This window comes from Prinia subflava, chromosome Z (assembly GCF_021018805.1).
Source record: "Prinia subflava isolate CZ2003 ecotype Zambia chromosome Z, Cam_Psub_1.2, whole genome shotgun sequence".
Lineage (NCBI taxonomy): Eukaryota > Metazoa > Chordata > Aves > Passeriformes > Cisticolidae > Prinia > Prinia subflava.
Genome location: NC_086283.1, coordinates 102,089,487 through 102,115,401, shown reverse-complemented (window position 1 = coordinate 102,115,401; position 25,915 = coordinate 102,089,487). Strand labels below are relative to the sequence as shown.

At 47.8% G+C, this 25,915-nt stretch overlaps 1 protein-coding gene across 7 annotated transcripts in view; it reads left to right on the top strand.

The window, feature by feature from the left end:
- ZBTB7C (zinc finger and BTB domain containing 7C) overlaps positions 1–25,915 on the top strand; it is a 153,429-nt gene that overhangs the window by 46,443 nt on the left and 81,071 nt on the right. For all 7 annotated transcript variants that reach the window (XM_063421481.1, XM_063421482.1, XM_063421479.1 and 4 more), the window contains one exon: positions 12,455–12,551. In XM_063421481.1, the coding sequence (XP_063277551.1) occupies positions 12,500–12,551 (52 nt within the window). In that variant the 5' untranslated portion in view covers positions 12,455–12,499. Of the gene's footprint in view, positions 1–12,454; positions 12,552–25,915 lie in introns of those variants that run through there.

The window sequence follows — 25,915 nt, the reverse complement described above, 5'->3', positions numbered from 1 at the left end:
AGTAGCAAATTATGCGTCCTACAAATTACCATTGGTTATGAACATTGTCCGTCTGTCTGGATGACAATGTCCTGCTTTCAGGACCACTGCTAATACGTTTAGATTAGGATAATACTCATTGAACTCCAAAGCGGCTCCTCTTTTCTTTGCCCTGATTTATTCCTACCAGCAAATGTCACATGCAAGTGGAAGTTTTATGGCTGGATAATTCACAGCCTGTTGGGCATCTTATTAGGCAGGGCTTGGACCTTAAAAAAAAGTGACTCGAGGTTGTTCTTTTAGTGTTGGGAAAGTATCAATTCTCTAGGTTTTCCTGCTTGCTGACTTTCACTTTTAATTTTTTTTCTTTTCTTAACCTCACCCTTTTTTGTTTACTTTTTATTCTCCCTTTCTCTTCTCCTCTTTGTTTTCTCACCCTCTTTTCTTTCCCGTCTTTCCCCCCTTTTCTTTCACCTCCTTTCCTTTCCTTTCCTTTCCTTTCCTTTCCTTTCCTTTCCTTTTCCTTTCTTTTCCTTTCCTTCCTTTCCTTCTTCCTTTCCTTTCCTTTCCTTTTTCCTTTCCTTTCCTTTCCTTTCCTTTCCTTTCCTTTCCTTTCCTTTCTTTCCTTTCCTTTCCTTTCCTTTCTTTCCTTTCCTTTCCTTTCCTTTCCTTTCCTTTCCTTTCCTTTCCTTTCCTTTCCTTTCCTTTCCTTTTCCTTTCCTTTCCTTTCCTTTCCTTTCCTTTCCTTTCCTTTCCTTTCCTTTCCTTTCCTTTCCTTCCTTTCCTTTCCTTTCCTTTCCTTTCCTTTCCTTTCCTTTCCTTTCCTTTCCTTTCCTTTCCTTTCCTTTCCTTTCCTTTCCTTTCCTTTCCTTTCCTTTCCTTTCCTTTCCTTTCCTTTCCTTTCCTTTCCTTTCCTTTCCTTTCCTTTCCTTTCCTTTCCTTTCCTTTCCTTTCCTTTCCTTTCCTTCCTTTTCCTCCTCCCTTCTCTCCCTCCTCTCTTCTCTCTTTCTCTCTTTCTCTCTTTCTCTCTCCTTCTTCCCCTCGTTCTACGTCTTTCTTTCTTTCTTTTTTTCCTGTTTTCTCAATTCTCCCTTTATTTGCTCCCATTTTTATTGTTATTTCTTTTTCTCTTTCTCTTTTTTTTTTTCCTTTCATTCTTTCCAGTGAAGCACAAGTTGAACAGAGGGCTTGCTCACCTCTCCATTTGAGCTTCATGAACATCAGCTCTGAAGTACGGACTCCAAATCCACAGTGAGGACTGTGGTACTGTAAACACTGTAAAAAATAGATGGGGATTGTAACTGAGGATTGTAAATAAGGATTTCCCCACTACAGTATCACAAGCATATTCACCATTTGATATGCCTTGCAGAGGTAGTTCATGCCCACATCCTGACCTGTGGCTGCTCTTTTTAGGCAGTGTAGAGTGAATACCCTAAGCAGATATTTCCAGATGTGACGTTGCACGGGCAGGGGTGGGAGCAGGGTGAAGCCTCTGGTGCTCCAGCTCAGTGATGGGGTGTCTGTGTGTGCTGGGTGAATCCCAGCACAAGAAACCCAGCAGGCAGCTTTGTCCTCTCTGGACCAGAGTGTCCCCTGCAGCCATGCCAAGGGCAGGTTATGCCCTTTCCAGCTGCGAGGCTTGAGAACAGATGGTGTCTTGTTCCACTTCCACACCACCCCTGGCTTCCTTTTCCAATTTCCCCTGAGTCACCTTTTTCACAAAAGGGATTGAAAGGAAGAGAGTGGCACGTCCATGGGGGCAGGTAGCTTTTCCCCTCCCGTGCTGCCTGGCACATTGCTGTTGGAGTGTCTGGTTGGCATTTCTGCAGCATCTCTCTGCCATAACGCATCTGTGCTTCTCCTCTCCGGGGTTTTCCATGCTGGTTATCTGTGCCAAGCAGGAGGCAGGAGGTGAGCTGCTTTACTGACTGACTGGGGGGAAAACAGTGCTGTGGCCTTGTTTTTGTTGGAGGTATTCAGGCATTGCTCCATAATGAATTCAAAGGCTGCTTCCTTCCTTCCCTTCCTCCCCCTTCTTCCTCTCCTTCTCCTCGTCCTCCTCTGCTTCCTCTCTTTTGATGCTTCCTTTCCTTCTCCTCCTTTTTCCTTCTCATCTTCTGCCTTCTGCCTTCTCCATCCCTTCCTTCCTCTCCACCTTTTCCTTCTTTCCCCTCCTTTCTTCCCCTCTTTCCTTCCTCTCCTTCTCCTGCCTTCCTCTCCTTCTCCTGCCTTCCTCTCCTTCTCCTGCCTTCCTCTCCTTCTCCTGCCTTCCTCTCCTGCCTTCCTCTCCTGCCTTCCTCTCCTGCCTTCCTCTCCTGCCTTCCTCTCCTTCCTCCTACTCCACCTCTGTCACAACCATTACTGCATGCTACAGGATCCAGAGCAACATTCCCAGCTCCAACTGCCATGTCCAGGACCCTTATCCCATGCCAGAGCTCTCTCTCCCTTGCACACAGAGGCAGCTTTTGCAGAAGGGAGACCCCAGAGTGTTCTAGCAGAGGGCTGGTGGTACAGGACCCCCAGAAGCACTTTAGAAGCTTCCTCCCTTCAGGTCCCAGGGGTGTTTGTTGCCAGGATCAGTCCCACTGTCACCCTCCAGTTGCTGCTGGGGTGTCTCAGGGCTTTGGATGGCCCAACAGGACAGCAGCCTTGTATCTCCTGGTTTACAGCCATGGGCACAAGAAAGGTGTGGAACCCCACCACTGTGAAGGTGCTTTCAGAGGGCTGCATGCACAGGGACCCATTTTCAACAGGCTTTTATCCACTGCAGGGTGAGTTCAGGGTTGGCTGGGCTGCGTGCTCAGATGTTCAGGAGCTGCTTTGGGTGGTGTTTCAGGTCATAAAATCCAAGTGCTGTGCCTGGAAAGACAGATTGCTGCCACAGCATAAACAAATCTATTGAGCCCAGGCAGCCAGCAAATTCAACATGTGTGTCTTTCCACCCCTCTTGTGCTTTCCTGTCCAGACGGAGAATGGCTTGGGCATTGAGGGAAAGTCCTTTGGGGGGTGGCTGAAAGAGGAAAGGAGGCTCAAGAGGGATCTTCTGGCTCTGTACAACTCCCTGACAGGAGAGCGTGGGGTTCAGGCTGTGCTCCGAGGGAACAGGGACAGGAGGAGAGGACAGAGGCTGCACCAGGGAATGTTCAGGAGGGACATGAGGAACTTTTTCACACAAGGGATGGCTAAAAAATAGGAAGGGGCTGCCCAGGGAGGTGTTGTAGTCCCCATCTCTGGAGGTGTCCAAGGAAGGTGTGGATGTGGCACTGAGTGCTCTGGGCTGGTGGCACGGTGGGGATCAGGCACAGGTTGGACTTGATGATCTTGGAGCTCTTTTTCGACTGAGATGATCCTGTGATTCTCTGCTGCCCTCTCAAGAGGGAGAGAGGTGAGGTGTATAGATGGCCGGTGCCTCTTACCTAAAATGAGCCCCCCATGGGTCCCATGGAGCTGAGACTGGCATGGATGCCACTAAAGCCTTGTCATAGCCTTTGTCACTCCACTGGCGTCAAACCCCTGGAGTAGCAGTGAATCTCCTGTCCTCCAGGTGCTTCTGGAGGAGCTGTGTAATGATTGCTGGGACGTGGATGTGTAAATCCCTTCCTACAGGTCCCTGAACTTGTGGCAGTGGATAGCAATTAAGGGCTGTTTTTGCTGAAGAATCGATGAGCTGTGGCTGATGCTCCTTTTTTTACACACCTTTTACGTCCCCTAATGGGAGGAGTGCAGTGGCCACCAGCAAACTGAGCAAAAGCTCTGCAGAGCACCTAAAAAGGGCAGTGTCTGTGTGTGGGGGGGCTGCAGAGGGGTAATGCACACCCACTTGGAGGTTAGCAGTGCTTAGAAATGGAGGTTCTCCTTTGGAAGCCTGCGTGAGCACTATTTCCCGGGAGTTGCCTAATTTAAATCATCTTTGCTCTGTTTTGTCCTATCCATTATTTTCAGCTGTCAACATTAAGTGCCACAAAGACCCTGTAATAGGCTTCTTTCTGCTTCCCTCTAATAATCCCAGAAACAGTCACTGGTCCCTTTGTCTGGGGCTCTGTGATGGCTCTCAGTGTTCAATTTGCTGGAGAGGAACCACTTTGTGGAACAGTAGGACAATCAGTGAGGCAGTGGCTGAAGTGCTGCCATCCTCCCTTTGAAGAGGCTGGAGAGGAGCGAGATGGAATTGTGTTTTGCCCATCATAGTTAATGGCTTCTAAGAAAAGCTCCAGTGACAGCTCAACAAAAGTGGCCCTGGCTTACAGACAGAGATGCATTTAATTTGCCCCAGAATTTGTTGTGGTTTAGAAGTGATCCCTGGAGCTGAATGAGAACAGTGAGATCTGGTGCTCAGGTGTGGGTTAGGACTCGGAGTCCCTGTCCAACAGGAGGGTCCAAGCCTTGTGTGTCAAGGCCAGGGTGAAAACCAGCAGGAGGTAAATGTTGCCAGATTTTCTTGCCTTTTTTAGGTGCTGATAGGATCCATTGAGGGGTCTTTACACTGATACCAGGTCCACTAAAGAAAAGGTGAAAAGTGAAACAGCAGGGTCCTGTCGATGTTGTGGATCCATCTTTGGCAGTCCTGAAATGAACAGAAATTTCTTATAAGTCCTCAGGGATGCCTGCTTTGGGCTGGGGGTGAACCAGAAGGCTTCTGGAGGGCTCTTTCAGTACTTGGATGCTACAGTCTTTGTGTCTTCCTTGGGGCTGTGCAAGGCATCCCATGCCTAACTCCGCATAGATTGAGGAAACTTTACCCTGGTTTCTCATTCCTCATCTTCTGAACTGGAGGAGCAGCAAGTGCCTCCATTGCATGAAATATCTCAAAACATCCAGCATTCCATGTGATTCCATACTGATTTTGTGCCGAGCTTTCCGTATCTTGCATGTGCTGCTGCCCTCAGCCTTGCCCATCTCCTGCCCCTTCTGCCATCAGTTCTTCCTCCAGCCCTGCCCTCCCAGTCAGACACCAGTCTGCTTCAAAAATTCCCCTTGTCAAGGGATCAGCTCAAGGCAGCTAAAAGTACCCCGAGTACAACTAAAAGTACCCTGAAAGTGCTGCACTGGGGATTAGAAGACTGTTTGTCTTTATTGGTCAAGAATGGCTCTGTGACAACCTTCTTCTAGAGATTTTAGGGAGAGTAAAAGTGTAAAGATGGAGCTTGATGTGTTTTTGAGGAGCTCCTGCATGCCCTGCCTGTGATTTCTTTCTTATTCAGCCCTCTGGTCTTGGATGTGAAAGATACCAACATGGAGGGAGTCAGGGATGGTTCAGCAACCAGGCGAAGAAGACTAATAATTTAGCTTTTCTATAAGTGCATAAATAGCATAAATAGACTATTATGGTGGGAACATAAATAATGAGGAGAAAAACAACCTTCCAAGTAAGTGTTGCAAGGAGAAGTAACTTTGATTTTTAAATTTGAGCTGTGCATGCAGAAGCACAGGATGGTTGCTTCTCAGTCTATTTATCCTGAGACTTAATTCCTACAGGGACCATTGTCGGGAGTTTCTTTTTGCATTGGTTTGCTGTTGACTGGTGCTACATTTAATCTGCCACCACTCTGCTCAATTCCCTTTGCCTGCTGCTTGGCTTTCTTGAGTCCTGCTGGAGTGTCTGATGGGTTTTTGTGGCCTTGAAGCCTTACTGCACTCCACGCTAAGACAGCAGCTTTAGGAATGAAAAACGAGTTTAAAAATGCTGTTAAAGAAAATCTGTTGGTGTAACATGATTTTTCTCAGTCCTGTATGGCTTGGGGGGTCCCAGACTCATTAAAAAAACCCACTTAAAAGTGTGCTCTGCCTCACAAATGTCCCACAAATATCCCCTTGATGTTAGCATGGCTCATGGCTACACCTGGGTGCTTTCCATGAAGTCCCAGGTCTGCAATTGGGTGGAAAGCTAAAAATCTAAGGAAAACTGCCATGGCAAAAACCAGGCTTGTTTTAGCCCATGTGATTGTGGAAAGAAAAGTTGCAAACTGGATTTCTAAGCAAACCCAAAGGAAAAGAAGAACACTCAATGTGTTAGAAGAAGAAGAGAAAAAACAAACAAACCCAGAGCTGGAAGTGTTGAAGGCAGTCTCATGGGTTTGGGATGGTGTGAGCACTCAGCTCTGGCCAGGGCTGGCAGTAAAGCTGAAGCTGTGGTCGAGGAGAGAACTCGCCCTTGGGCTCTTCCTCAGAGTCAAGGAAGGTGGATTGTTTTCTGGCGATGAAATTTCCTATTGAAAAATTGAATGCTTCCTTCTCTCCCTTGTGGATGGGGCACCCGGGAAGCGAAGCATGCTGGTTCCAATTACCAGCACAGCCAGCCCAGGAGCTGCAATCAGTCAGGAATTTATACCTTTTCGTATGTTCAGGAAAAGATAAAAACTTTATTTTTAATTTTTTTTTAATTCTTTTTTTTTTTCCTTTTCAATCTGTGTAATGAATTCAAAGCAGAAGCCCATCCAGACTACTTTTGATTTGTTCCCATATTAATGTCTGAATATGTGCCTGATCACTCAGATGAGTCAAACTCAATACTACAGTGGAGCCCAAAAAAATGGTCCCAAGCAATGCAGGCTCATTGATAGGGCTGGAGCACCTCTCCTCTCTCTGGGAGATTGTTCAACCTGGAAAAGAGAAGGCTCTGGAGACCTTATTGTGGCCCTTCAGTACTTAAAGGGGGGTTATAAAGGAAAACAAAGGACAGAGTTTTCAGTAGGGCCTGTTGTGACAGAACAAAAGATGATGGTTTTAAACTGAAGAAGGGGAGATTCAGACTAGATGTAAGGAAGAAAATTTTTACTGTGAGAGTACAAGCACAGGGTGCCCAGAGCAGCTGTGGCTGCCCCTGGATCCCTGTAAGTGTCCAAGGTTAGGCTTGGAGCAACCTGGGATGGTGGAAGGTGTCTGGAATCCCTTCTCCCCAGCCCTTTCCCTGCCTGCGTGGGCAGGGTGGATGGCCTAAGTTACAGCAGTGCTGGCTGGACCTGGTGTGAGCTGTGGCTGCAGATGGGCCCGTAGGCTCCAGCTTTGCATGATGCCTTCTGCAGATACCTGCCAGAGCACAAAGGCCTTGTTGAGGCAGCCGGTTTGACTACAAGTGCACACCCCTTCCAGAGCACAATTGACTAAGTGGTGCTGCTCCTGGACCAGGCTATTGCACCCCGACGTTCCTGTTGATATTTAAAATAAGAGCGCAGATCTCTGTTATTGTTTCCATTCAGGGCTGCCTACAGCTCTTCAGGCAGGATCTCCTCTTTCCTGCAGGGTTACACAAAGCCTCAACTGAGGCAAAACTTGCCCTGCAGGCTGAGACAAGGGGCAGCAGGCAGACCATGGGATCACAGAATCATTTACAATGAGAAAGGCCTCTAAGATCATTGAGTCCAGCCATTCCCCCAGCACTGCCAAGGCCAGCACTGACCCACGTCTCGACACGGCTTTTAAATTGCTCCAGGGATGGGGACTCCACCACTGCCATGGGCAGCCTGTGTCAGGGCTGAGCAACACTTTTCATTAGGAAATTTTCCCCGATATCCCATCTAAACCTGCCCTGGTGGAATTTGAGGCCTTTCCCTCTCATCCTGTCCCTTGTTCTCTGGGAGCTCGGCCTGACCTCCCCCTTCTGCACCTTTCTATCAGGGAGCTGTGGGGAGGGAGAAGGTCTGTCTCCTCTCAGGCTTCTTTTCTCCAGGACTAACTAGCTGGAGGAGAATGAAAAAAATACACGAAGCAGCTTACAATGTATGGAAATGTTGGAAATAGATGTGTGTGATTGCAGAAGATTCCCGTTGTACGGTTGTGTTACTGGGAGCGCACGGTCATTAGGAGTGAGCTGGAGTGGGAACACCTGGAGGGCCAGAGTTAAGGGTGATTATGCAGCCCAGCCCTGGCTTTTCTTCACTTTGGAGAGCTGCACAGCATAATTTCATCATAGATTTATATACAGCTCATTGGAATATAGTTTGATATGCAAATAAGTCCATATAAATATCAAGAGAAAGACTTAAAGCTGTTCTTTCCACTGTCATGCTACAATCCTTGCTTTTCTGGTCAGTCTAATCTACTTGATTTCTCCTTTCATCATCTTGTGTTTTGAAGACATGATATCTCTTTCAAAGAACATCTGACAGACGTATATTAATTAGTTAATTTTTCTGCATGGAATGTAAACATGAGGGTGGAGGACCCAAAGCCCTGAGGATCCAATGAGGTGTGTGGCCAATTAATTATTTTGGCGTAATGCAGAGATGTGGCCTGTGCTCAGTCTATAAAGGCAAGAAACAGGTTTCCAACCAGAGACAGTCAGTTTATGCTAAAGACTGAAGTGAAATTTTCTTGATGTGGGCACTAGAGCCTGTGTCACAGAGACACCATAGAGATGGTATTTCCAAACCGAGCTTTCTAAGCCAAAGATGCCACTGGCAGTGCTGCTGAAGTGTATTTAAATTCAGGTTTTAATTAAGAATATTAAATTTAAGTAGTTCCAGAATGGCAGAAAGCATGGAGAGAGTCAATATTTTTATGTTGAAGGAAAATTGAAGGTGTAAATTTGTTAGCTAGCAGCGCCAAGTTTCACTCCTGACTTGGGGCTGCCTGGATGCTTCTTATGTGGTTCACACTGAGAACCAGATTCACTGGGATTTTTGTGCTGTGATCTTGGGTGAATGTCCTTTTCTGCCACTGTGACTCTTGAATCAGATCTATTTTGTGTGATAACAAGGAATAGAAATAGGTTTTTGTGTGAGGGGTCTGTGATGTGGTGTACATGTCCAGCAGTTGGGCTGGAGAAGAGCTTGGTGCACAGTTTTGGGGCCAAATCCAGTGCTGGCAGTGGTGCAGAGCAGAGGGGTGAATTGAAGCAATTGTAGGTGCAGTACAGGAATTCCCAGAGGATTCTCCAACCATGGAGAACATCACTGGCACTGGAGCATGTCTTGCCATTGGGAACATTCAGAAATCCTGCTGAGGCAGGGTCCTCTCTGTCAAATCCCTCCTTGGTGTCCCCAGGCTCACTGGTGGTCACTGAGCTAGGTTCCCATTTCTGACCCCGTGTGGGACACCTGTCCCTCTGTCCTTGACAACAAAGCTCTTCCCTTTGGCAAGAAACAAAATGCAGTGTCCTTTCAGCAGAATGAATTTTGGATTTCTGCAGGTTGCACCAAAGCCATGTTTAACTTCCACCATCTGTCTTTACCACTTCTGCCTTTCCTTATGTGTGCTTTTTATTTTTATTTTTTTTATTTGCTTCCTGGCTTCCAGTCCTCTTGCTAATGTGTTTAGCATGGACTATTAATATATCTCAACAGGAGCAGTCGTACTTATGTTTTCCTTTTGGAGTACGAATTAGGGAATATCCCTTAGCCCTCCTTTTCCTTCCCCCCACTTTTTTGGCTTTTTCTTTTTTTATCCTTCCTCAGAGCTGAACACCACGGATTCATGAGATTTTCTTGGGGCTTTTTTTAGTTTTTTAGTTTTTTGTTTTGGTTGGTGGATGCTTCATGTAGTAGAGAGCAGATCTGTACTTAGATTTTTTAAAAATGTATTTATTTTTTTAATAAGCATTGTTTTGCCATACCTGCCCAGCCAGATAGTCACAAAAATGCCTCAAGGAGAAAGACAGATGGCATTCACCATCAGCTGGGGATCTGTAAAACGCCGTGTATCACGAGATTCCTCAGCGAAGCCACGACACTGCCAAAGCTAGGCAGAGGATTTTTTTGCTGGGGCTCGTGGTTTCCTTGCCTCGCTGGATAAAATAAAACCTGCCAAAGCAGCGGCAGTGAGCTCCCATCTATCTGTTCTCATACTCCCAGCCGCTTCTGCCTGAATTATTCATGCTCCGTAAGCGATCTGCAAACAGCTCCTGTGATCTCCCTGTGATCTGTGGGTATGCCAGACTCACCCCTCCTTAGGTCAGGGCATTTTCTTGTTTCCTTCCCCGCGGCAGGGAGTCTGTGGGAATCTCCGGATTCCTCACCGCCTCTTTCTGATTAACCCAGACGTGTATTTATTATTTACGTGGCAGGAGTTGTTCAGCTGTCCCAGGCACACGGTATTATCGGTGGATAAGCAGGAAGACTCGCTGCAAACATCTGTAGTTGTTGCTTGACAAATCCTGTTTGTATAAATAATATTAAGGAGCTGCAGAGGCTGTTGTAGAGTAAATACCCTCGTGACTGGAGGCAGCTTTTCACCTGCATGTGCATCTCAATAGAGATTTACTAGTCTGTTTTACACACACATATATATATACCATATAAAATACTTAAGTTTATTTTTGTTATATTAAAAGGTCGCTTCCAACCCAAATTATTCTGCTATTCCAATATATATGTAGGTATGTTTTATGTGTTTGCCTTTTTTCCACAAGCTCTTCTCCTGTATTTATTTCAGCTTTTAATTTTTTTTAGTGATTTGGTCATGGAAGTAGGTTGGCAGTAAACAGGGCAGGTGATTGTCAGGTATTCCATGTATCATTAATGAAATGGGCTGTAGACCCACCTCTTCCTCCACACCCACCCCAGGTACACCTTGGCTCTGCCTCTCCAGTATCATCTACTTCAACCACTCTTTATTTTGGGATGAGGACTGGGATGCTTCAGGATCCCATTCCCAGTGGAGCTGCAGCTAAATGTTCTGAGCAAGGGACATGGGACCCCCAGGTCCTCGTCTCCAGCTGAGGGAGTAATTTGGGATGAAAAAAGCTCCATTTAGGCTACCTGATTTTTACACTAACCCATAGGAGAACCTGTGCTTTGCTTGGAATATCCCTCACCTATGACATAACCGGGATACTGTGAGTTTGTTAAAATATCCTGTCTTTCTGCATTCTGGAAAGAGGATTTTCTATTAAACCTTAGGGAAATTACTGGCCTTGTTAACTAGTGTGGAAGTAATGAACCACAGCAGGGTGACTCGGGAGATTTGGGCCCTCGCTTCGTAAGACTGCATTGTTTCTTCAAATGAGAGAAATAATTTAAGCAAACAAACGAACAAAGAATTTCTGGAAATTAAAGTACGGTACAAATGGGATGATTTGCTCATCCTCTGTTTAATAGGAGCGGTGCAGTGAACAATTGTGTGGTCGACCTCAGAAATCTATCCATGGTAACTAGTCACAGGAGAGAAAAATAGACAGCCTGCCACCAACTTGGTATTAAAGTTCTATTTTCCATTTTTTCCACGGCTGTGGGCCAGTCAGGGACTTTCCATGAGCAGTCAGCACAGCAGAAATCCCTTTCTGCTCCCTAGCAGCCATCTCGGCTCAACAATCCAGGGTGCTTTTCATACTGGTTTTGGCTTAAGTGGGGTTTGGTCCCAGTTTTCAGTGGGATCAGGCCGGGGCAGACCCTTCCTGCCAAATGCATCCTGCTGAAACGGAGCTGTCATAGAATCACAGAATGGTTTGGGTTCGGAGGGACCTCTCAACCATCCAGTTCCACCTCCTGCCGTGGGCAGGGACACCTTCCACTTTATTGGGTCATTCCAACCTGCCCTTGCCCCTTCTGCCCCATGGCCGAGGCGTGTTTGTCATGGGGTCTGGTGAAGGAACCTTGCCTTTGGTTTTGTCACCTCTACCAGGTGCTGAGTGTTGAATTCCTGATGGGGTTTGAGATCTGTACGAGCCCTGCACGACCCCTGTGGCTTTGGGCAGGTCCTGCAAGAGCCCAGAGGAAGGACAGAAAGACACTGCCAGGCCAGAGTTCAAAAATAAATACAGCAGAAATGCTGGGCCCTCAGGCTCCATGGCCTGTTCCTCAAAAGACGATTTTGGAAGGGATCGCTGTGCTTTTGTTCTTCCATTAGGCAGCTGAGCAGAGGGCATTGTTTTCCTCCCCTCATCCGTTCCCCTTGTAGGGGAAGAAGGAGGACTTGGCCACCCTGAGCCGAGCATCCCAGGGGGCCTCCCAAAACAAAGGGCTGCGTGGAGGAGGACAGCATCATCCTGTCCCCGACATCCCTTCCCTCCCTTCACCCTGCCCTGGGCACGGCGTGCTGGGGAGCACGGGAGGGGAGAGTTCTCATCTCCCTCCCTGGAAGCCCGGCTGACTCCTCTCACCTCCGGGTCTGCTGCTGCCTGTGGGCTTGGTGAGGCACCCCTGGGGTTTGTCTCCTGCCAGGAGGGTGTGTGAGCCCTGGGATGGGGTGGCAATGTGACGTGTCCAGGTGCCGTGGCTTGGGTAACCCAAGGAGTAAGGCCTAACCAACTCCCAAGGAGGGCTGTGTAGGTGTTCCTGGATGTGGAGTGAAGCTCTGTGGACACATCCCAGTGTGATTTCTCTCCTGTGTGCTGCAGGCATCCATCCTGATCTGCAGAGAGGGCCTTTGGGTTGGAGAGCATCTCCTCAGCCACACTCTGTGTGACCCTTGAGTTGATTTCCCACACAGGAAAATGTGGCTGGCACGTGGAGCTGAATTTTTTTCTTTTTAGCTATAGGTTGTGTAGGTTTATATTACAAATAACTGGACTGACACCAACCTATCTTGTTTTGCCCAGGCTCCAAGACTGACCCTGCTGAGAGCCCCTGAGATACTGAACTCTATGAGTGGAGACCACTTGACTGCACTCAGCACCTTTCAGGATCAGGTTCTAGGTAATTATCCTAATTCTCTGCCTGGATGATGGGGGAAAATTGCTGTTCTGGGCTATACAGACCATCTGAAATGACATTCCTAGTTGTTTGTCCCATGAACCTGTGGAATTTTTTTCCTGCTGAAGGTTGTCACTCTAGATCAGTGTCTTGGCACTACAATAAGACCAATGATATCTCAAACATAAAGCAAAATACCACCTGTGCTTCTAGAGGGGGAATCTTAGAATGGTTTGTGTTGAAGGAATGCTAAAGACCATCTAATCCAAGCCCCTTGTAATGAGACAAATTCAGCTAGACCAGGTTCCTCAGAGTCCCATCCAACTTAACTTGAATATTTCCAGGGATGAGGGATCCTTCAATTGCTGGATCACCATTCTGGTAATGGTCACCAGCTCTTGTGCTTGGGAAGTTCTCCTGAAGTTAACTTGCAGAGAGCTGTAAAAACAAGCAATCAGTAATAAAAAAAAAATACTCACTCCTATCAAAAGCAGTCAAAGGCTTAAAATACCAGTATTTGTTGGCAAGGATGCTTGTTCAGATTAGGCTTTTAAGAATAGTTTGAAAACTACAGCTGTAGGAGCCTGCTTTTTAAAATAAACCCAGCATCTTATTTGTCTGGATTACGGTAGCTTTGTTCTCTCCTCCAGACCTGGCCTCACTGTTGTTCCTTTGAGGAACTTTAAATCCTTGCTCCAAGGTGGATAGATGGAAATCAAAGAGCCTGGGGCCTGGCATTGTCCTGCTCTGCATCTTCATGGAGATGCCAGCTTGGTGCTGTGCCTGGGGGCTGTGGGCAGGATTAGACCTAAGATTTGTGGTTTTATCCCAGCAAGGCCAGCAAAAACACAGAGCATGAGCTCAAGAGGTGAGGATCTCAGGGGTGGGTTTTCAGAGGAGTGAGAAGGAAGGCAGCAGGATGCTGTGGATGTTGCTCTGAAGCACTAAGGATGAAGGATTTCCTGTAGGATCAACTTCCTGAGTAAGATGACATTCCATACAAAATTCTCCAAGCTGACAGAAGTTTCGGCCAACAGAGGGTGATAATTTTAACCTGATTTGCTGAGTTTTTCCCCAAGTCAGTACAAAACAGCACCACTCTGGTTTCAGCAGAGGTTAAAGCCCAGCTCTCAGATCAGAGTGCCATGAGGGCAGGGTGTCTCGCTGCCCACTCTCCCAGGGCATCCTCTGTAGGGTTCCATGCAGGAACAGAGGGCTTTTCTCCATCCCTTGCAGCTCTGTGTGGTGTCATTTTCAGGACCCAGCAGGAGAACATTGACTGGGTTGTTTCCTGTTTTGACAATCTCCATTTCAAATCCTCTGTAACACAAAGCTGTAACAGCTTTGTGCAGGGAATTAGAACACCACATCCCATGTCCTCCTCCCTTGAATATTGCATTGGGGAGCGAAGCTCGTGTTTCCAGTGGGGAGGGTGAATACACAGCTCATAAAACAGGCTCAGAAAGTGAAAGAGAGGAAAATGAAGAATGAGGAAGAAGAAATACATTCACCATCAAGGCTGCAGTGCGATGTTTTTCCTTTTCCACTCAGAATTTGTGGGAATGGGGTGCTCCCTCAGTGCCAAAAGTCATATGCTTTGTGTTTAAACTGCTGCTGTCAAAGCTTGGAGAATAACTAAAACAAAAAGGTCGCAGGTCAAGTGGATGTTTTCCAATTGACCAGAGCTCAGTATAAATCCTAGGGAAGAAAATAACCCAACAAACATCCACCAGCCCTGTGTCTGTGTCCCCTGCTCTGGTGCTGGCTGCTGGTGGCAGGTCCTGCTGGCACATGCAGCTGCCTCAGCATCCTGAAACTGTCCTCAGGCAGCATCCCCTCCCCAATAAATTTTTAGCGCAAATTTCAATTTCAACAGAATTGGATCCAGATTTGGTCTAGGTCAGCAATTAGGAGGGTCAAGAGGTTGCTTCTGGTGAGCATGGGAGGTGAGAAAACACCTGCCTGCGAGGAGCCTGGGCTGGAGGCTCATCCTAAGCCCCTGCAGCACATCTTCAGCCGAGGGCTGGTATTTGGTGCTGTGAATTCAGCAGTTTTGGGTAGGCAGTGCTGTGGGGGAACATCAAAGCAGATGTGTCTCTGACACTGCTTCGCATCGCCCCTCACAAAGTCCCCCCCAGGTTTTGGGGTGGCCAGTTGCTCTTCCCTGAGCTGTAACCTGAAAATAGGGACAGATAAAGGCAAAGTGTTCTGGGAGCCATGCCAAGCCAAAGGCACCAAGTCGTTACGAGATCCATGTCTTGATAACAGATATTTTGCTCTTTATCAGCTTTTAAGAGAAAATACGGTGTTTGCAGGAGCAGATTGGGATCACCCTAAGGAACGGAGCTCTGCTTTTAAAATTGTATCGCTTTTATTACTAATATTTTAATAATAATAATAATAATAATATTTCTGCAGTGAAGCCATATATGAGAATGTTATTTGTGTAGGAACTGGAAATGAACCTGAAATGATCAGCGTATTTTTTAAAGGCACTTTACAAGTCATTTGGCATTGGAAAAGGTACAACTATCCATCAAAGCAGAGCTTGGGGATAAAATAATTAGAAATCACACAACCATAGCAAAGGAAGATTAGTGCTAAAATTAGAAGCCATAAAGTTGTTTTTAGATTAGGCTGGAATCTGGGCAGGCTGCTTTATTGTATAGCCTGTTACTTTAAAAAATACTTTACTCACTTTAAAAGGTGAGAGGTGTGAATTGTCTGCATTTGGTCATGTCCAAGTGGAAATGCTGTTGTGAATGTTAGGTGGGATGATCTATGAGATGAATTTCAGGGAAACCCTTAGGGGATGGAAGTATAGTCCTGTGTGAGAGGTGACCAGCTGCTGGGTTCAGTGCTGAGCTCTTCTCCACAAGGGTGTCCCTGTAAGTTTGGTTTGCTCCTGGTTTTGTTTCAGGGTTGTAGTGGCCAAATACCCACATTGCATCCAGAAAAGGTGGCGGGATGGCTGGAACTGAGAATTTAAATTGGAATTTAGAGGTGGGGTGGGTGTGAGCTGGGGCTGCTGTGGTCCCCAGACCTGAGCTGTGCCCTTGAGGCCAGACAATGACATCAGATGGGCACAGCCCCTGGAGCTTCATCACTTGGTTTTTCTGCTGGACATCCTCAAGCATAAGTAGGAATGAATCCTCTATCAGAGACAAACACAAAATTGATCAGAGAACAGACCAGGGAAGCTTGGGGTGTTCATCCTGGAGAAGAGAAGTCTCAGGGAGAGACCTCAGAGCCCCTTCCAGTGCCTAAAGGGTCTCCAGGAGAGTTGGAAAGCGACTGGAGACAAGGCAGGGAGGGGCAGGACAAAAGGGAATAGTTTTCCAGCAGGAGGGGAGATCCAGACTTGGTAGAAGGAGGAAATTTTTTGTGATACGGGTGGTGAGGCATTGGCACAGGTTGCCCAGAGAAGTGGATGCTCCATGTATAAATCCCTTCAGGAAAAAGGGTCTTGATACTAAAGCCCTTCTGGTATAGGTGGAAGGGTATACCATGAGTAAGAGCTTGGACAACAAGAGCTTGGAGAACAAGGTCAGGCACATCCAGGTGTTTTCACTGAGAAAGACACCAAGTAGAGATCCCTTCACCCAGAGAAAGGTGACTTCTTCTGGGCTAATGCCTTTAGATTTAGAGTGAGGGATTTCTGGGATAGAAACCTGAACTTTGTAGGATGTGCTGCCTAAATATGGACGCAATTAGGTGTACCTCTTCCCCTGGTCCCAGCAGAGGTCCCAAGTGAAAGGGTCTCAGGTTCCCTGCTGGCTGAGAGGCACCAGCCCTTTTGTGACCACCCACAGCATCTTTCCTGCACGTGCATTTCGCGGTGCCTGCAGGGGAAAAGTGGAGTTGAGCAGACTGCCTGCTCCCCCCAGAACGCTCCCCGCTGTGCCTCCAGCTCAGAGAAAGCAGGACAACTCCTCACCGACTCTTTGTAGCCTGAGAACAGAGCCTTGGAAAAGTCCGGCAGCGGGAACTTTACTAATTCTGACTAATGACTCCGAAATACTGACTGAAGGGAACAATTGTGCCTCATCAAAAGTGCCAGACAAAAGAATTGCGCTGCATTGTAATAGCAAACGAAGCTGAATTTGATCTGATGGGGCACCTTTCATATTCTGAGCGTTTCAAAGCCCTTGGCAGAGTAATGAGCTGCATGCTGACAGCGGGGCCGCTGGACCGGGCTTTATGTCACCAACAATAGCCAGCACAGTTGTTGGCAGAGGACTGCTCGTGGTGGGAGAGGGGATGGATGGTGGCTGGCATGTTGGGGTTGTCTTGTGCTTTCCTGGTTTTTCAGTGCTGTTGGATCTTTGGTTAGCGTTTGGTCACTGGAAGTGACCATATGTTGGTCTTAAAGGAGGCTTGGAAGAAGGATGTTTTTAGGGCCTACAGTGAGAGGAAGAGGGCTGATGGTTTTAAATTAGAAGCAGTCAGACTGGAATGATGAAGAAAATCTTCATGAGGAGGGTGTGGAGGCCTTGGCAGAGGTTTCCCAGAGCAGCTGTGGCTGCCCCTGGATCCCTGGCAGTGCCCAAGCACAGGTTAGTGTGGCACAGGCAGTGTCCAAGACGAGGCTCAGAGCAACCTGGGATAGTGGAAGGTGTCCCTGGCACTGGCAAGGGGTTGGGACTGGATATTAAGGTCCCTTCACTCCAACCCATTTCAGGATTCTTATTAAAGAGGGCTGGAGAAACATGTTGGGACACACGAGGATCCCTTGAGCAGCTGAGAATAGACCTCGGCCTCCCAGGTCACCATCCAGCCCTCTAATCTTGCGGTCCCCGTGACAGTTCCATGAAGGCCCACATACAACTGCAGCTCTTTAATTTTAGCTGAGCCAGAATAGCACTGGTGCAGCTGTGGGAAAAGATATCTTAGTCCTCAAACTATTTCTGCGGCAGGGAAGCTTCTTGCCCGTTGCGAGGAGAGGAAAAGGTTAATTGCATATTTTTTTCCTTTTTTCTTTTCTTTCCTTTTTTTTTTTTTTTTTCCAAAGAGGAAATAAATGTACCTACCCCACCCTAAGGGGACAGCACAAATCTGTCAGCCCTTTTCGGGTGGGGGCAGGCAGCTGGGCTGTGTTAAGGAAGTCACCCTGGGGAGGGAAGGGGTTCAGGGCATGGGTGGGGGGCCTTGGCTGCCTGCCCAGAGCTGCAGGCAGAGAGGGGGCTGTGGCCCTGGGCTGTGTTAGACAAGGCTCTAATGCTGTCTGCAGAGCCCCAGAATCATGGAATGGTTTGTGTTGAAGGGACCTTAAATCCCATCCAGTGCCACCCGTGTCATGAGCAGGGACAGCTTCCACTGTCCCAGGCTGCTCCCAGCCCTGTCCAGCCTGGCCTTGGGCACTGCCAGGGATGCAGGGGCAGCCCCAGCTGCTCTGGGCACCCTGTGCCAGGGCCTGCCCACCCTCCCAGCCAGCAATTCCTGCCCAGTCTCCCAGCTGGCCCTGCCCTCTGGCATTCCCTGGCAGCCATTCCCTGGGTGCTGTCCCTGCAGGCCTTGTCCCCAGTGCCTGTGCAGCTCTCCTGGAGCCCCTGGAGGCCCTGGCAGGGCTGGCAGCTCTCCCTGGAGCCATGGGACTTGTGATGAGCTAATCTCACCCAGGGTTGGAATAGAAGATCTGTACATAAGCCTGGTTTAGAGTTAGAAAATATACTGAGGGGTGAAGGAGATCTCAGACCTTGTTCGGTGTGACCCAGGTCCTTCATTACCTCCTTCCTTCAGCTTCCTGCTAACCAGGACAACCAGATTCCAGCAGCTTCACATCTTCCCTGGAGGGGCACACTGGGTTGGTGTTGGGTTTGCTGCATCACCCCCATCCCAGCAGTTAAGGGAGGGTGGGAAACCAAGCTAGCTGCTTTGGAAGCCTGGATCCTCCTCACTCCATCTGTGTTTCTGTGCACTCCAACTGGGTCGGGCTGATGCCATGGCAAGACTTCCTCTTGCAGACAGCAGTCTTGCATGCTGTCATCCTGCAGCAGGGGCTTGATGGTGTGCAGATGGATTTGCTTTCCTGTTTCCCTTCCTGCCAGCCTTGTGCTGAGGCTGGCCAGCCCTTCTTCCCAAGCAGAAATATCTCAAGAGGCCGGCTCAGCATCCCTGTCCTGACCCAGCCTCGTGTAGGTGTTCTGTTTCCACTCCTGAATCAATGCTCGAAGGAATATCTAAAGAACCAACATTTTAAGTTTCTCCGGGAGCTGATTGCAATTAAAAAAAAATATGCAGAGTCTATCCAAATCTTTCTTCTGGTGGTTTTATATCGGCAGGGCTGGTGTGAGCAACCCATGCTCCTCATCTTCTGAGCACAGGAGGAGGCAGATCAGCTCTGGGGGCTCAGGGGAGACTGCTCAGAGGAGGAGCCAGGGAAGGTGGAGCTGATGTTGGTCCTGGTGGTGTATTTGAGGTGGATTTACACCCTTACACTTCGCCAGAGGGGTGCTTTGCTCATGGTTCTCATTTCAGCTGAATGTCGTGGTAGGGACAGGAGGGAAGACGTTAGGAAGGGAAGTGTTGGGTTTATAATTCCAGCACTATTCCAGCACTATTTGGTCCAGGAGAGCATCAGTGGAGCTGGGTGCTGTTTCCCAGAGGAGGGGTGGATCTGCTGAGCCTGTGCATCCCCGTGGGGCTGTGGGGCAATGCTGTGGCCACAAGTGAGCCACAGCCCTGGGGCAGAGGGGGCTCTCCCTGCCCCCTCTGGCACAGCTCCAGGGCAAGGGGCTCATCTGGATTCTGCCAAATAGGTTTCCTTGCCTCCTGACTGGGATTCGCCATGTGTCTGAGCTTTTCATATCACTTCACTCTCCCTCCCTACATCCCCTGCCCCTGTCCCAGACGTATTTGTTTAAGTGGCTTTAATTAACTTACATTTTCCTGTGCGTGACAGCTCCTTGAGGCTTTGGTAGCTGTTTTCTGCCCTTCCACAGTTGTCACTGACATGTAGCACTTTCCCTGCAGACCAGCTTTCAAGCCTACCGTGTTTTTCCCCTGCTCTGCAGAATTATTTTAACATACTGAAGGAAATGGTTTCCATGTGAGCATAGTTGCACACTCTCAATTGATTATTAGGTGTGATTTTCCTGATCCCTGCTGGTATCTATGAGGATTTTGAGCAAGGAAGCCAGACTGGCGTAGGATGATGGCTTAGGTCAGATAGATTTATCGTCACGAGTGACAAGACTGATAACTCTGGAGTGGCATGACTACAGGTGTTATCATTTGGGTGTCTCCTCAAGAGTGAAGGTTAATGTCTTGCCACTACTGATCCATCACAGTGTTATCTGCAGAATTTACAGGTCTTCTCATGCCTTTCCAGCAGCAGCAGGTCCAGTTTTTGGAGCTCTGAGCTGTGTACCTGCTCCCTGCTTGCAGCAGCCGTAGAGATCATATTGGCAAGCCCTTGCTCTCATGGATTTGTTTGAGCTCAGAGTCAGGGGTAATTCCTGCTTGTCACTGCACAGTTTTATGCTTCCCCAGTGGGGTGGACTGGGGCAAACCCAGAGGTTGAGTCCTTTGCTGAGGGAAGGCATTACACGATGGTTTGAGTGGGAAGGGACCTCAGAACTCATCTGATTCCACTCCCTGCCATGGGCAGAGACTCCTTCTATTATCCCAGGTTGCTCCAAGGCATCAGGCAGGTGAAGGCAAGACAAGCCTTGATACTGCCTTCCTGAGGATCACCCAAGAAATCTGACCAGGAGGATAGAAAAGAGCAAGGAGGGACTCAGATCTGAAGTAAAATCTCTCGGGGAAAAGAAAAAAAAAGAAAGAGCAATAAATCCAGCAAATTAAAATGAAAAGGCAGCTAACATGAGTGACAATTGTACAGCATCAGATAGCGCTGCATCCTGAATTCCAGTGGGATAGGAAATATGAAGCAAAAATCACTCAGGTGCTTCTAGATAGCGATAAGGAAAGCAATTCCCATTTACCGGTAGAAATAAAATAAGAGGTCGTGATAAACCCTCCATGACTAGACTGGATTAGGGCTCTGGCTGTGAAAATTCATTACAGGCATGCAAAAGAACGCGTATCGTGCCAGCTAAACTGACTACAAACACCATTTATTTGGAGAAGAGACGATTCAGTCAGAATAAATAGACTTCTTTCAAAGGGAAGGAGGGTGATCTGACACAAATCTATATTCCTGCCTTGTCATTTATTATGCAAATAAGTCTCACACCTCTCTAAGACATGAGGGATGAGTTTATGTTGGAGTTTTATGCTGGAAGAATGATCTTAAGCTATTCCAAGGACTCCAGAGCAACGCTGGGGTTTCTTGCATACAGTGGCAGGAGGAGCTGATTTCAGGAGGGGTTCTGATGGCAGTGAGGGTCATGCAGCTTGGTCAGATGTTTTCAGATTTCCCATAAACAAACCCATTTCTTCGCACTTTTTTTCCCTACTATTTGTGATGTTTTACTTAGGATTTTTTTTCTTTGTTCTATTCCATTCTATTCTGTTCTGTTGTATTCTATAGTAATAGAATCTCAGAATGGTTTGGGTTGGGAGAGACCTTAAAGATCTTCTAATTCCACCCCTCTGCCATGGGCATGGACACCTTTCACTATCCCAGGCTGCTCCAAGCCCCATCCAACACACCCGTGGACACTTCCAGGGATGAGGCAGTCACAGCTTATGCGGGAAATATATTTTCTTATCTATTTTAGTATTCTGTTTTACTTTATTGGCCCATTCTCTGTAGGAATGACCATATATGGGGGTCATGTGCAGAAGGGAGCCTGTGGTGTACTATCCTTGTCTTCAGTTCTCTTTTTTTTTGGCATCAGCACCCGTTGAAGCTGCATCACTCTCTTGGGCTCAGTGGAGCAGGACACGTTTGAGGTTCAGACTCTGAGGTGGTTGTAGGTGGCTGCAGAAGCACTTAGCCTGATGTGCAGGGACTGAAACGTGACCTAACACCTCCTGTACTAGCAATTACATCTCTCAGGATGCTAATTTTAGAAAGAGAATTGAGCTGGCAGGGGCCACGAGTAGTGGATGAAACCCTGATGTTCCCTTTGGTGGAGAGAGGGCTGAGCCAGTGTTAAAAGAACAAAAAAACAAAAACAACAAAAATGAAACAGAAAAGTATCTCTAGAAGGTTTTTTTTTCCTGACAAGGAGGTTGTAATTTTTGTAGTTGTGTTCTGGAAAGACTCCTGATGAATTGTGTGGTCCTGAATGACATATGTGTGAACAAAGCTCCAGGGGGGGAATCCTGACCCACAAATCCACCAAGCTCCCATCTCCAAGATGAGCATGAGCATGTCCTGAGCATGACCCAGGACAAGGGGGTCTTCTCTCTAAGGCAGCAGGGAAGTCAGGGGGATGCTTGGGGAGTAGAGGGATCTGGGTGGGACATTGTGCAGGTGTAGGACACACAGAGAACCTGGCTTGTAGCAGAAACATACTCAAAAGACTTCCCTAAATGCTTGATCCCAGGTCCTTCTCCATCACAGCCAGTCAAGGTATTTGCATGGATTTCTGTTTCTGGGTGTCTTAGGAGACGGGGCAATACATGGCTTATGTTGGGAATAAAGGGACAGGGAACAGGTCCTGGGATGAGCAGGAAGGACTGACCACCCAGCCTCTGCTGCTGCCGAGGGGGATGGCAGTGTACATTGGTGTCTTACTTTGACAGGGATATTTTACACTTGTGTTTTGCCCTCAGCATTTCTCTGGTGGTGGGCTGGCTGGGCTCTTGCAGTGCTCTGGAGAGATTCTGCTAATGGGATCTGACCTGATGGCTTTGCATGTTTTAAGTAAATTAAACACAGCTGCTAGGAAAATCCAGTAACCTTAACAGCACCACGGCTCCGTTGTCTGCATTGTAATTACAGCAGCAACCACTGGGAACTTCTACTTTCTGGTTTAGTTTTAAATAACTTCTGAACCACCCTTTGATCAACTACTTCATCCCCAAGTCCTGCCCGTCCTCTCCCAAGGTTTAACCCTTGCCATATCTTTGAGCATCTGTCTGATCACAATTTCAGTCAGTCACAAAGGCATGCGGATGATTGCAAAAATTACTTTTCTCCCCAAATATATCCTGTAATTTCAAGCTGAGGGAGAATTTTAAGCTGAGAGTTTGCAGGATGCATGCAGACTGCAGACACTGAGAGGAGTTTTATGGCTCCTGGGGAATGGCAACTTGAAATATGCATATTTTTGTTATGCTTTAGCCAAAATCCTTTGTACCCCTGCAGAGAAATGGGTTTTCTGTCATACTGACAACAGCGAAAGGAGTTAGATTTATGTAGGAAGTAAAATTAGAAGGCTAATTAGTTTTTCCCTTGTCAGCCCTCGAGTGCAACCAATGCCTGCAAAAGCAATGGTCAGCTCATGGCAAGGGCATGGCTGCGTGCTCCTTCCCTGCATTAAAAACTCACACCGTCTTCTCCGTGGGAGCTGCATGGGCTCAAATTTCTGAGGCACACCCAGGATTTGGGAAATGAGTAGGGGTACTCCATCAGAGCCTGAGAAAGGGCACAAGGCAGCTATGTTTTAAGCATGTCCCAGTACAAGGAGGTTGGCTCAGCATCGTGCGTGTCCACGTCGATGGCACCTCAGACACCCAGAAACAGAAATCCATGCAAATACCTTGACTGGCTGTGATGGAGAAGGATCTGGGATCAAGCATTTAAGGAAGTCTTTTGAGTGTGTTTCTGCTACAAGCCAGGTTCTCTGTGTGTCCTACACCTGCACAATGTCCCACCCAGATCCCTCTACTCCCCAAGCATCCCCCTGACTTCCCTGCTGCCTTAGAGAGAAGACCCCCTTGTCCTGGGTCATGCTCAGGACATGCTCATGCTCATCTTGGAGATGGGAGCTTGGTGGATTTGTGGGTCAGGATTCCCCCCCTGGAGCTTTGTTCACACATATGTCATTCAGGACCACACAATTCATCAGGAATCTTTCCAAAACAAAACTACAAAAATTACAACCTCCTTGTCAGGAAAAAAAAACCTTCTAGAGATACTTTTCTGTTTCAGGGCACCAGAGCTGCTGCACCTGAGGTCGTGTTGTATTTGATTGTATGGAATGGTTTGGGCTGGAAGGGACCTCTAAAGGCTGTCTGGTTCTATCCCCCTTCCATGGGCAGGGACACCTTCCACTGTCCCAGGCTGCTCCAAACCCCATCCAACCTGGCCTTGGACACTTCCAGGGATCCAGGGGCAGCCACAGCCTGTCTGGGCACCCTGTGCCAGGGCCTCAGCACCCTCATCATAAATCCTGGTTCTGGCTAGCCTTCATCCTGCAGAACATGGGATGAACTGTCTCACAGAGATCTGAGGGTACATTTTCCAGCTCGTTTTCCAACCTGATTCCTTCTCTTTTCATCCAGGCTACCCAGGACAGGCAGATCCCAGCTGTGGTGCCCTGCTCTGCTCTCCCATCTGCTGTCAGCAGCACGTTGTTGTGTGTCTGCCTTGGAGAGCAGAGCGGGTGCCTGTGCATGTGATTTGGGTGAAAACACTGGCTGAGCGTGATTGAGGTTGTAAAGTTTATGAGATTCTGCATTTTATGGTAAATTTTAAATTGACACAGCAATCAGGAGCATTAGGGTCTGTAAAGGAAAGTTGGTGTGATGTATTGCAGAGCACAAGGTGGTAATTTCCTCTCTTATATTGATCCTATCAACAGCAAAAATGAAGCACCTGCTTCTTGGAGGACTGGTTTTTTTAATGCATTCATTTCATGTAATTTATAGAGTATTATTTATTATGTGGGTTTTTTCCCCACTTTGCTGCCTTTCCCTACCCCCCGATTTCTAGAAGGGTGCCACGCTGTCTTACCTACACTTCTCACCTGCAGATTTCACAGCCCCTTCCAACCACAGCTTACACTGTTGTTTCCATTTTCACACAGGAAGGGGAAAACTGAGCACTGGAGACTGGAAGGGATGTCAGCCCAAAGATGCAGCCAGCTCACTCCTTCTGAGCATGATCCACACACTCAGTTCTTTCCGACCTGGGAGGGATGATCTGTCTCAGGGCTTTTTTTTTTTTTTTTGGCTGGAAGAAACAGTCCCTGGCAATAAAAAAACCCCAGCAGTAATCATCCCAAACACTCTCCTAGGCAATGAAATGTCCATTTGTGCCAGGGCATGGTAGAAATGCCTTTTCAGAGTGTGTTTTCCATGTGGGATTTGCTGCAGGGGTGTGGGGGACTTGGCTCCCCTGATTCTAGAGGGCATCTCCAGGGCACTGCCCTGTTTGAGGCAACACAGGCTTTCAGGGAAGCTCAGGAAGAGCCTGGGGAAGCCAAAGACTCTTTAGAGCATATGAATAAAATGGGCAGAGGCCTCTGGGAGGAATTTGGGGGTCACCTGGGTATGAAAGGAGCTGTGAGATGAGTTCTTCCCCAGGCTTACACCCATTGCAGCTGAATCACAGGGAAGGGGTTTTTTTATGATGTTTTGTTTTCAGATATGCCAGGAAGATTTGAAAAGAACTGATTGCAAAAGTCGTGGGCATTTTAAAGTAACATTTGATGGGGATTTCTTGAAGATCCTGTAATTCAGCCTACTGTAGCAGTATCTGCTTCCCAGATTAACAGAGGGTTTGCAAACAGCACTTGGGAAGCAACCTGCAAGATTATTTCAAAACTGCTGAACAGATTCGGTGAATGATTTATGACACAGATTTGCATATCAGTTGCTCTTTCTCCTTTCTTTGTCAAATTTATTTGTTTCAGTCCTATCATGCAGAAGGCACACGAGCACTGGAACCATCCTGGAAGTGTGGATGGATGTGCCACGACTGTGCTGCTCATCACAGCAGGGGCCTGAGAGTGCAGAGCTGCAGGGCATCCCCATCCCATGCAAATGTGTTTCATTTTGGAGCTGTTGAAACTTAGACCAGGAACTGGAGGTAGGCTGCAGTGGCGGATAAAAATACTAACTAGGTGCCCAATCTCCTTTTAGAGTCAGTGGATGTTTGGCCAGTGGAGTGTTTCACGCCCCGAAAGAGATACTGAAGTTTGAGTAACTAAATGGCTCAGCAAACACCCAAAATAGTGCCAGCTCCATCACCATGGGCTGCAGTAAGAGCTGGGGCAGCCACCACAGATGTAGTCACAACCCAGCTGCTGGCCATAGGTGTCCATTTTCACCCTAGGACACATTGCTTAGTGTCCATCTGTCCGTCAGGAGGGATGCAGGTCCAGGGTTTTGTCTGGCAAAGCCAGGCATGGGTCTGGGATGGCTTAGGGACTCCAGTGCAGCAAGCAGAACCTGCATTTAGGCAACTAAAACCAGGATCTTTGTGGGCACCCCAGCTGAGATGCCTTAGCTGGAGCTGAACCCTACCTGTTGTGCCAGGGGCTGGTGCAGGTTCATCAGGCTGTCCC